Genomic DNA, 11,815 nt, shown 5'->3' with positions numbered 1-11,815 from the left:
GAGTAGCGCGCATCTATCTATGCGTTACGTGTGTCGTATACTGGAAAAGGGTCTATTGCAAATGTTATGTATTCTTTCAAGAATAGATCTGATCAGGCAATTTTTTTAGACAATCGCAAGTTTATTAACGCAATGTCGTGTATGGTTTGTCGCTGAATAAACTGCCATTGCAACGGTTGTCACAGTTTCTATGTTTAAATATTGATTATTGTGTAATTTGCAGAAACTTTTGAATCTTCAGTAAACACGATGGGTGTGTCTGAGTGTTATTCAGAGGCTCTATGCAGGTTAGAAACAGCAGGGTTCTCGTTTTAGGAGACTATGCAGATACAATTGCATACAATGTTTAATGTATTATGATTTATCTTGTTTCACTGATCGCTACTTTGCATACAATTTTACTGGTGAAGACAGTGGGTGAAGATGATTGCCACCCAGCGTCAGTATGTGGCCACTGCAATTCGCAACCCAATTGTGCCTACCGTTGTCATTGGTCAACTGTGATCTATTCTAATGTTTGATTGGTCGATTTATTCCCGCAGTGAGGCAAAGGCCTGCCTTTGTCGGTTGTTGATTAGTGTGCCCACGTAGAACTAAATGGTGATTGGACTCTTCACCGCTCAATCGTCAAAATGCCGGTATTGGGGGTGGTGTTTCAGAAGAATCCTGCAGCTGTCTGCAAGATGGCGGAACGGGGAAGGGATCTGTCTGGCCTCGTTAAGAGAATAAAATAATTTAGGTTAGCTAGCTAAGGGAAGAACATTTTGTAAATGAAATATAGGTGAGTGATCAAATGTGCTCATTGTTTCTGTGTTTAATATTTAGCCCAGTCATATTGACATCTAATTGTGTAGCTTAACCGCTTAGCTTCAAGTTTGAGCTAAGCTAGCCAGGTAGCTAAAGTTAGCTAGGCTAGTGCGTAGAAGGACAGTACAAATTGCTCGTCTTTTTAAATCGTTCAGTTTCGAAGGTGCCCCATATTGCTAACCATTAGCCAAGGTTTTAGCATTAGATGACTTTGTAGGGTGAATCCAGATTTCTAAATATCTTGCACAGACAGCTAACTAAGGTTAGCATTCTGCACTCAAGGAAGGATTTTTTTTGCTTGCTTGGCCTGTGGTGCTGGCATTAGTAAGCCATCATAAAAATGCTGCATAATGTGCATAGCTACCTTGGCTACATGTTTTTGCACCGCAATGTTGCTCTCTTGGCATCAATTATTGACTGACATGTCTCTGTTTTTCTAGCTCTGACGGAGGATTTGCCAGTGGAGGAGTCGCAGTGCCTAGAACCCGAGTAATATAAGCTGAATGCATTGTGATTTCCAGTAATTGAGACAGTGATTCTAAAAAGCTGTCTACATTAATGAAAAGAACAATGTAGTCAGCTTAGCATATTCAACACTGGTACATGATCAACACAGGGAAGTTGTTTTGTTCGAAATCTTGTGCAATGTGCTTCTGCATGCATTTTAGCTAAATACTTATAAGAACAGGTTGCAAAAACAGTCAGGGTGACTCATAGAGAATTTGTTGTATTTAGTGATTCATAAGACAGTCAACATGGAGATAGATGACATATTACCCCCCTTGCCTTTGGAGCCACCTGATGATTTAAACTCAGAGGGCCTTAATGGTAAAGCGCAGCCTCCACCACCTCCCCTGCAAACGTCCAGTGACGCAGAGGAAATGGACGTTAGCTCTGGTGGTGATGGACAGACACACACCCCAGCAGGGGACCAGGGCCTGGGGCTCCTCGCCAAGGGCTCCATAACCTTCAGTAATAACCTGTCAGATGAGGTCGAACCCAGCTCACTGTGCCCTAGAACAGCCCGCCATGCACCCCCTGTCAGCAAGTTCCTACCAGAGCTTAAGTTACTACAAGACATTAAGATCAGTGTCAGCGTTGTAGATAGCAGCAGGAGCAAAGATAGGAAGGTGCTGTACACAGGGATCGGTCAGGAGGGTGGTGGTGTAGGGGAGACCAGCTCAGAGGGCCTTAATGGTGAGTTGCATGATGCCAATACAGAGCTAGGAGCTGTTGAGGGTAGCTTAGGACTGGGGAACGGGATGGTCTGTGGCAGTGCAGAGAGGAGGGGGGAAGAGGCAGACCTGGAGAACAAAGTGGAATTTGCGGTCTTGGATGAGCTGGAGGACTTCAGTCAGGACTTCCTGGATACGGAGAATGTGGAGCAGGGGGGTTTCAGGTCTGAGGAAATGGTTCAACCGGAGAATGCTGACGAGGAGAACCTGAATTACTCATATGAGGTACGTAACCAAGGGGCCCTGTCTTTGCCTCTGCAGAGCCTTGTCATTGTCCACTCACTGATCTTTTGTGCCTTGTTCACACTGTAGTGCTGACCCGAAACCGTAATGGCTTGGATATTCTTTTCACATCATCCTTTCCAGCACAGTTCCAGCAACTATGGAAGATGCGTAACAACGATACAGATAACGATTCTTGTGTGGAGAACTTACCGATACTGAAATATCTGCCGTAATTAAAACATAACTATTTTTTATTTCCCCAGTGTAAAAAAGTATTTTCCACACCATTTTTATAAATTGCCAGCAGTTGTCCAAGAAATATGCTTCAAATGTTGTTTTCTTACTTTGTGAAATGAATGATGCATCATGAGAATGGCTGCCAGTGTTCAGATAATCATAAGTTTACATTTTTGTTATCCTATTTATCGGTGGAATCATTGTCCGATAATAGGGACTAAAAAGCCAATATCAGACATCGGTGGACCGACATAATATCGGTCAGGCTCTAGCGACGATGTTACCCCAGTATGGTTTGGTTCTGCAATGTGAAAAGGGTAATCGTGTATAGCCATTTTTCTGGTGACATTGGAATAAAATGTCAGCTTGTTCATCGTAGTTCTGATTCTTGATGGAAGCAGCGGAAATTCCTTACCTTTTCTACTTGAGGTTGACATACACTACCGGTCAAAAGTTTTAGAACACTTACTCATTCAAAGGTTTTTCTTTATTTTTACTATTTTCTACATTGTAGAATAATGGGGAAGACATCAAAACTATTAAACAGAAAAGTATATAACAAATCAAAATATTTGAGATTCTTCAAATAGCCACCCTTTGCCTTGATGACATCTTTGCCGATTCTTTGCATTCTCTCAACCAGCTTCATGAGGTAGTCACCTGGAATGCATTTCAATAAAAAGGTGTGCCTTGTTAAGTTAATTTGTGGAATTTCTTTCCTTAATGTGTTTGAGGCAACCAAGTGTGTTGTGACAAGGTAGGGGTGGTATAATACCAAGTCCATATTAGGGCAAGAACCGCTCAAATAAGCAAAGAGAAACAACAGTCCATCATTACTTTAAGACACGAAGGTCAGTCAATCCGGAACATTTGCAGCCCAAATAAATGCGTCAGAGTTCACGTAACAGACATTCAACATCAACTGTTCAGAGGAGACTGTGTGAATCAGGCGCTCATGGTCGAATTGCTGCAAAGAAACCACTACTAAAGGACACCAATAAGAAGTGACTTGCTTGGGCCAAGAAACACGAGCAGTGGACATTAGACTGGAGGATATCTGTCCTTTTTGATCTGATGAGTCCAAATTGGAGATTTTTGGCTCCAACTGCCTTGTCTTTGTGAGACGTGTGGGTGAACGGATGATCTCCGCATGTGTATTTCCCACTGCAACGCATGTAGGGAGGTGGTGTTATGGTGTGGGGGTGCTTTGCGGATGACACTGATTTATTTAGAATTCAGGACTTAACCAGCATTCCATCTGGTTTGCGCTTAGTCCCACTATCATTTGTTTTTAAACAGGACAGTGACCCAACACCTCCAGGTTGTGTAAGGGCTAGTTTAGAAGTCATCTGGTAAACCTGGCCTCCACAATCATCTGACCTCAACCCCAATTGAGATGGTTTGGGATGAGTTGGTCCGCACAGTGAAGGAAAAGCAGCAAACAAGTGTTCAGCATATGTGGGAACTCCTTCAAGACTGTTGGATAAGCATTCCTCATGAAGCTCGTTGAGAGAGAGGTGGCTACTTTTTGAAGAATCTAAAAAATTAATTTAGTTCAACTGGGGGGGTTACTACATGATTCCATCTATTATTTACTAGTTTTCATGTCTTCACTATTCAACAATATAGAAAATAGTACAAATAAAACCCTTGAATGAGTGTGTGTTCTAAAATTGACTGGTAGTGTAGTTGGTATGCTTGGTGTCTTCAAAAGTTCAACCTGATTTGAATCTCCTCTCATCCACTTTGTTTGTCCAAAACTTTTGTTTGTTATGCATGCCAGATATTGGTTGCAAACATGACTTGAAATTCCTTCTTGTGAACGTGCTGACATGATGGCGTAGCCCTAACTGAATGGACGACATGGTAGGTTCGGGCTGCCGCCACCCCTCGATTCTCCCCCACACGCTCAACCACAGTCTTTTCCAGGAGGACTTCGACAATGATGTAGACGCTCTGCTGGAGGAGGGCATGCCCGTGCCCAAAAAGATGCGCCTGGCGGAGGGGGCTGCTGAGTATGCAGGGGACAGTGACCACGCGTCGGACGGGGAGGGAGGCGTTCAGCCCATGATGACCAAAATTAAAACAGTCCTGAAGAGTGAGTGGTGGATGTCTGGCGCTGATCTGCCTTTGGTAACGGTGTATCTGAGCCTGACACACATTGATGTTATGTGTTCATATCATATCTTATGAATGCATAACATCACGTTTGTGAGAGGACGCTGATGGTGTGCGATGTGTAGTCGTGTCTGTCTGCAGACGTTGTCGTATTGTGTGTGTGTGTTTGACGCTGATGTGTAGTGATGAGTGTGTGTGTTTCCCAGGTCGTGGGCGTCCACCCACTGAGCCACTACCTGATGGATGGATCATGACATTCCATAACTCTGGCATTCCAGTCTACCTGCACAGAGAGACCAGAGTAGTGACCTGGTCCAGACCTTACTTCCTGGGGACCGGGAGCATCAGGGTAAGACGTGGAAGTGATAAGACCGTTGGAAACTGCTGTACATATGAGTCTTTTAGAGGGTTAGGAACATGTTAGGAACCCCATTGTTATACACTGAATACTGGTGTAATATTTACATTTCTGGTAGGAATGGTCAAACTAAAGGAATAAGGATGAATGTCCATTTATTTCTCCTCAAACAACGGTAACAACCTACTTTTAACCAAACCCCCTTGTGCCACTGCGTACAGAAACACGACCCTCCCACCAGTAGCATCCCCTGCTTGCACTATAGGAAGATGAAGGATCATGAGGAAAGGCAACAGAACGGAGAGGTGACACCCAACGCTGCGGTGTCTCCGGTGAAGCCTGGGGAAGAGGCAGACTCCCTGGAGAGACCAGACGAGCCTGACTCCACAGCCCAGGAGGACCCTACCACTGTGGCCCTTGGTCTGAACCTGGAGGATGGAGAGGTGGAGTTGGAGACAGGCCTGGTCACAGAAGGAACCATAGAAAGGTGTCCTGTCACGCACGGCAAGGTGGCCCAGGGGGCTCTGGGACAGGTCAGGGCCACGGTGGAGGTGTGTAGAGATGAATCCATAGGTAAGGGTCAACACACTCCATGACGAGCAATTGTCTTGCCAGCAGGTAGTAGTTTTGAAAGCCATGGCTGATTGATATAGTATGTTTATCTTGTCAACTTAGGGGATAATAGTGTGTTGGTGGGTATTTCTAAAGAACAGCTATACACGTTAAGTTTGGTTTCTAAAGCAACAATATAACTGATACCCCTCCCTTATTGAAACCCCAACCAGAAATTGAGGAGTTCCGCAGCTACTTGGAGAAGTGCTTTGACTTTGAACAAGTGACCGTGAAGAAGTTCCGTACCTGGGCAGAGCGCAGGCAGTTCAACAGGGACATGAAGAGGAAGCAGGCTGAGTCCGAGAGACCCATTCTGCCTGCCAACCAGAAGCTCATCACTCTGTCTGTATCAGATACCCCCACCAAGAAAGGTACTGGATGCAGAAGAAGAACCATATAGGCGTCATCTGAATTGGCACCCTATTCCCAAAAGTAGGACACTATTTCGGGGATAGGGTGTCAACTATTTCAGTGTGGAGTATTGAGCTAATCGCATCAACTCTTTCCCTCTTTATTTTTCTCAGAGTTTGTCATTAATCCAAATGGGAAGTCTGAAGTTTGCATCCTACATGAATATATGCAACGTGTCCTAAAGGTCCGACCTGTTTACAACTTTTTTGAATGTGGTAAGACCCTCTTTTTGTCTCTGCTCCCCGTCCATGATGTTGACTTTAAACTAGCTTGTCCAAGTGACCGTTTTTTCTTAGAACAAAACACATCACCAAAGCACTAACCTGAGAAAGGGCCTTTATGCCGTTGGCACCAAATTAATCCTATTTTTCCATCTCCCCCAGAGAACCCAAGTGAACCCTTTGGCGCCTCCGTCATTATAGACGGAGTGACATATGGCACAGGAACTGCAAGCAGTAAAAAACTTGCCAAGAATAAAGCTGGTATATCATTCTTTGAATTTCTATCCTCTTAAGCAGCTGCAAAGGCTGTCTGTGAACTATAAATAATCAGAAACGGCTTATTTACTGATGTCTCCCCTGTAGCTCGAGCCACACTGGAGATCCTCATCCCTGACTTTGTAAAGCAGACATCTGAGGAGAAGCTTGTAGAAGGGGATGAACTGGAGGTATCAGCCTGCCAATCATTGGAAAGGCCCTTAATTAATCTTCTTTTTGTGTTTGGTCGGATAACATGTCTCTTTTATAACATTGTACTTTACTAGCTAGTTGATCATTTGGCTGAATACTAATGTCCATTCATGTGTCTTTGTTTCCTGCAGTATTTTAATCATATCAGTATTGAAGATTCTAGGGTGTACGAACTGACCAATAAAGCAGGCTTACTCTCACCATATCAGATTCTACACGAGTGCCTTAAGAGGTGAGACTCCAGACATGAGGTGTAAGCATAATCAAAAGTTCTGTTCTGATTAATCTGTTAACCTTGAATTTCAACTGTCTCTTGTGCCCGGTAGAAACCATGGAATGGGTGACACCAGCATCAAGTTTGAGGTGATCCCTGGGAAGAACCAGAAGAGTGAATATGTGATGACGTGTGGAAAGCACACTGTGCGTGGATGGTGTAAGTTACCCCCACACTGACCCTCCAGTCACCACAGCAAGTCCCAGACCTGACATGCTCCATGCCGCTCTGTGTTAATGTAGTGTAAAAGCAGCATTACGAATTGCAAATGCTTTGTTTTTTGTCAGAGCCATATATAGAGAATTCAGACAACTTTTACTCTGAACACCATGTTTGCACCTTTGGGTATCTACACTATATATGGGTAAGAATTTCCCTGCTCAAAGCCGAGCTGTATTAATGCAGTGTAAATCTAGTTAGCATTACTAATGGCTGCTGCTCTGTATGTATATGTCCTGTTTTCCAGGCAAGAATAAGCGTGTGGGGAAGCAGCTGGCATCGCAGAAGATCCTACAGATGCTGCACCCCCACGTGAAGAACTGGGGGTCACTGCTCCGCATGTACGGCAGAGAGAGCAGCAAGATGGTGAAGAAGGTAGGTACTACCTGTACACCTCATATACTGTACCTCGGCACAGATGCTCCTCTGCTGTTGGAGGCCCATAGGTCAGTTAGGGTCGTATAGACTTCAGCTCATCAGAAGCAAAACTGATTTGATGGCATATGCTGCTTCGCTTTCAACCAGATGTGAGTCTCTCATTTCTATAAACTGATGGCTTTTTTTTTTTTTTTCACAGGAAAATTCAGACAAGAGTGTGATTGAACTTCAACAGTATGCCAAAAAGAACAGGCCAAATCTTCACATCCTGAACAAACTGCAAGAGGAGATGAAGAAACTGGCTAAAGAGAGGGTGAGTGTTACCTGTAGAGTGTAGAAGCTCCCATTTAGATTCTGGGTCTCTGGTGTAACCTCTGCATTTGGTGTCATCAGGGAGTTTTACGTCTGTCTGATATCCCTGTCAGGTTCCAAAGCTGCACTGAATCCAGTGTTGGACATAGAGGTACCTAGACAGGGAGATCTCTCCGCTTTCTGACACTCCTGCAATTCTTCTGCTCTATTTGCAATGTCTCTGCACCGTGGTGTTACTCATATTTCATATGGTTGCTCCAGCCGTACCTTATTTCAGACGCTGTGATAAATCATGTTTGTACGCAAGTGTGGCCTGGATTATGATCTTGAATTATGTTTTATCGAGGTAAATTCCTCAGTTCGGTGCAGCAGTTCAAACTGTTAGGACAATTTCTGCGTTGTATTCATTAGGCACCAAGTGGTAGAGAATTGACAAAAAGGACTACCTAAATTTGTCCAATTTGAAATACACTGAACCAAAATATGTAAAGTGTTGGTTTCATGAGATAAGATCCCTGAAATGTTCCATACGCACAAAAAGCTTCTCATTTTGTGGACAAATTTGTTTACATCTCTTTTAGTGAGCATTTCCACTTTGCCGTGATTATCCAGCCACCTGGCAGGTTTAGCGCATATCAAGAAGCTTAAACTACATGATTATTACACAGGTGCACCTTGTGCTGGGCACAATAAGGCCACTCTTAAAGTTGGTTTGCTGATGTCAAACGTTGTGACGTGTCCCTTAGTGGATTTGGGGTTATTGTATGTGCAGGCATAAGCTACGGACAACTAATACAATTGCATTTTATCAATGGGAATTTGAATGCACCGAGATACTGTGAAGAGATCGAGGCCCATTGTCGTGCCATTCTTCCTTCACCTCCTATTTCAGCATGATAATGCACTTTGCTAGGATCTGTACACAATTCCTGGAAACTGAAAATGTCCCAGTTCTTCCATGGACTGCAAACTCACCAAAAATGTCACCCATTTAACATGTTTGGAATGCTCTGGATTGACGTGTATGACAGCGTGTTCCAGTTCCCGCCAATATCCAGCAATTTCGCACAGCCATTGAAGAGGAGTGGGACAACATTCCACAATCAACAGCCTGATCAACTCTATGCGAAGGAGATGTGTTGCTCTGCATGAGGCAAATGGTGGTCACACCAGATACTGATTGGCTTTCTGATCCACGCCCATATCTGTATTCCCAGTCATGTGAAATCCATAGATTAGGGACTAATGATTTTATTTCAATTGACTGATTTCCTTACAGTATATAAACTGTAATTCAGTAAAACCTTTGAAATTGTTGCATATATATTTGTTCAGTGTAAATGTATTTTTATCTGGTGCAAAACATTTTGCTACGGTGTGCCCTAATAAATACAACCCTGCTGTCTTTGTTGTGCTTCAGGCGGAAACCAGGAAGAAGCCCAAGATGACCATAATGGAGTCAGCCCAGCCTGGCAGTCAGCCGCTCTGTACTGTTGACGTCTAGGAACTATCACTGCAACAAACCTAACATGGCACTGACCAATGGTAGCCATAGTCACTGTCAGATAAAAAGTCGCGCCACCAATCTATCATCCAATTATGCATCATTGTGTAAGGGCAATACAACACATTTATACTATAAAGGTGGTCATCTTAGCACTGTTTCTCCAAGCTGTTTGTTATTTGACCCCCCCAAGGTGTTTATGGTTCATTGTTATTGGCTCGGGTAAGAATAGTACAACTGCACTAACAGACAGACTGACGGAGTGAGCACCATCTACCTCTTGATGCAATCTCTACGCAGCAGCGCTTCTATAAATTGAACCACAGGGGTGCAGACAGACCGGTTGAGATGACTTGACATGTCTATGAACCACAGCCATTTCTGTCAGCCTGTTTACTCTGACTGCTGAAAATCACTAGCCCCCCGTGTTATATAGTTGCGATTTAATTTCTAATACACTCCATACTTTTCGGACACTGAACATTTCGAGCAGGTTTCCTTGTATGCTTAAAGCATAGCCTATTCAAAGGGATTTGTTTGCAGTCTCTGCTTTTGCTATTCTGGTACATTGTGGAAAACCAATTTATATGCTGTTGTAATTTGGATATGGTTGATGTGTATCATTTGGATGGCGATTAGGGTCTCTGAGTATGCTTCGTCTAAAGAATGACAAGCTTACGTTTTCATTTGCACGTGAAACATTTACCTGATAAGAAGACCCAAAAATGAAGTTTTCTGCACAACTCCAGTGAGTCAGTCATACTTCTTGTTTCATGTTCTTAGTATGAGAAATGCATTTTGAATTTATTATGGAATGGACATTAAGAGGGACTAATAATTTGAGTTGCCTTTGTTCTGGATATACAGGATGAAACATATCAATGGACAGCTGATAAAGCTGGTCTGTCTAGCTAAGATCTTGTTTCCACGTTAGCACTGCAGACAACAAGCGCAAGGGCTTGAAGTACTGTAGTCATTGAGATGTTAAAGTTGTTACATATTTAAGGCGGCCTATACTTTTGGACTTTCTGTAATTAGATGTTAGCCACCATTTTTTTAAAATACTAATTAAAGCAAAACAATAACATGCAGACTCTTATTATTTAGCCATTCATTTAAGGACCCATATACAGATAAGAGAACAATTGGCTACATGTTGCCTTAGTTGACCCATTCCATGAAGGGCTCCCATCCCAGAGAACTCACAGGGCCCACGTCCCCCTTCAAGGGAAATGGATTGACCAAGCCCCTCCTGATACAGCATTTGTTTAGCCAGTTAAGATGTGTCATAATGCGACTAGACATTAATATTGATGTTCTGGAAGAATTGCTTTTAGCATGTACAGATTTGAATTAAGAATTGTTTTAATGGTTTGGTCGTCTATAACAAGGTTTGTTTGCCATTTATTGTGTGTGTGTGTGTTCTGATTAATCACGTTTTCAAACATTGTGTAGGATAACTACGATCCTCTGCATAAGGCAATCTTCGGAAATTAAGTTGGCACACTTTACCTCGAACAAAATACGATCATGTCATTATAATTAAATCCGATAGCTAAAGAAGCAGTGTGAACCAAAGCTTAAATACAGTCTTATGCATTTTTATAGAATACTGTAGGTTGCTGCATACAATACGTAAATATATATATATATATTACACACAGGAAAGGATAACGATGCAATACCTGCTGGAACAAAATATAAACTGATGTGCATTTATTGTGACATTCGGTTTGTGCGCTTTTCCTGAATGTTTAATGCAGCTGATCAGAATTCACCATTGTACACGGGCACAATGCTGTTGTATTGAATGCCCCCCCCACACACACACACACCTCATATTTGCGTGTTCTGTCTTGCCAAGTGTTAGTGTGTAAAGAAAATATGCCTTTTAAACTTTTTAGAGTTGTAACAAGTTGTTTGCTAGAGATATTGCTGCCTAGAAAATGAAGTATGTAACAGCGACTTGGGATCGCTGACTTTAATTTTATTTTTTGGAAATTGGTTTATGCAAATAAAATCGTCATGACTTAGGCTGTCTCCTGCTTTAAATGACCCCTGCCTGTATTACTGTCCCCAAATTAACCAGAGCTTATTTGGGGGGGGGGTCTTTAATTCATACATGCATCAAGACGTCAACCAAGGAGCTATTAAACTGAAATTCACTTTTATCCTGCCCCAAATTGTACTATAAGATATCTACAGAGAACCCACATTAAATGAACAGCCTTGAGTGAAGTATTCACTTGTATGGCAAGCATAACTCGCATAGTAAGTTGCATGGACTCACTGTGTGCAATAAGTGTTTCATGTGATTTTGAATGACAACCTTCTCTACCCCACACAATTATCTGTAAGGTCTCAGTGGAGCAGTGCATTTCAAAAATATTCTGCAAAGGGGACCTATTGGTAGATGTGTACGTTTTTAAAAAGCAT

At 42.7% G+C, this 11,815-nt stretch overlaps 1 protein-coding gene across 2 annotated transcripts; it reads left to right on the top strand.

The window, feature by feature from the left end:
- The first annotated feature begins 659 nt into the window (after nucleotides 1-659).
- Nucleotides 660-11,412, top strand: LOC115111759 (microprocessor complex subunit DGCR8-like). Of its 2 annotated transcripts, none has more exons than XM_029638142.2 (14): nucleotides 660-781; nucleotides 1,248-2,267; nucleotides 4,434-4,602; nucleotides 4,829-4,971; nucleotides 5,202-5,553; nucleotides 5,766-5,963; nucleotides 6,117-6,218; nucleotides 6,387-6,485; nucleotides 6,588-6,691; nucleotides 6,824-6,924; nucleotides 7,019-7,125; nucleotides 7,433-7,560; nucleotides 7,763-7,876; nucleotides 9,296-11,412. In XM_029638142.2, the coding sequence occupies exons 2-14, from the start codon at nucleotides 1,563-1,565 to the stop codon at nucleotides 9,377-9,379; spliced, it is 2,406 nt and encodes an 801-aa protein (XP_029494002.2). In that variant the 5' UTR covers nucleotides 660-781; nucleotides 1,248-1,562; the 3' UTR covers nucleotides 9,380-11,412. The 2 variants fall into 2 exon arrangements, with proteins under 2 accessions (XP_029494002.2, XP_029494003.2); XM_029638143.2 differs by having other exon boundaries at nucleotides 661-781; nucleotides 6,588-6,670.
- The last annotated feature ends 403 nt before the right edge of the window (nucleotides 11,413-11,815 follow it).

The sequence above is a fragment of the Oncorhynchus nerka genome, linkage group LG27 (assembly GCF_034236695.1).
Source record: "Oncorhynchus nerka isolate Pitt River linkage group LG27, Oner_Uvic_2.0, whole genome shotgun sequence".
NCBI classification, from domain to species: domain Eukaryota; kingdom Metazoa; phylum Chordata; class Actinopteri; order Salmoniformes; family Salmonidae; genus Oncorhynchus; species Oncorhynchus nerka.
Note: the sequence above shows the minus strand (reverse complement) of the source record. Positions and strands in the feature narration are given on the sequence as shown.

Bases quoted from the DNA above. Each gene is read 5' to 3' on its own strand.
- LOC115111759 (XM_029638142.2), top strand. From the start codon at position 1,563: ATGGAGATAGATGACATATTACCCCCCTTGCCTTTGGAGCCACCTGAT. The intron at 2,268-4,433 runs GTACGTAACCAA...AGTCTTTTCCAG, and splicing joins ACCTGAATTACTCATATGAG to GAGGACTTCGACAATGATGT. The intron at 7,126-7,432 runs GTAAGTTACCCC...CCTGTTTTCCAG, and splicing joins GCACACTGTGCGTGGATGGT to GCAAGAATAAGCGTGTGGGG.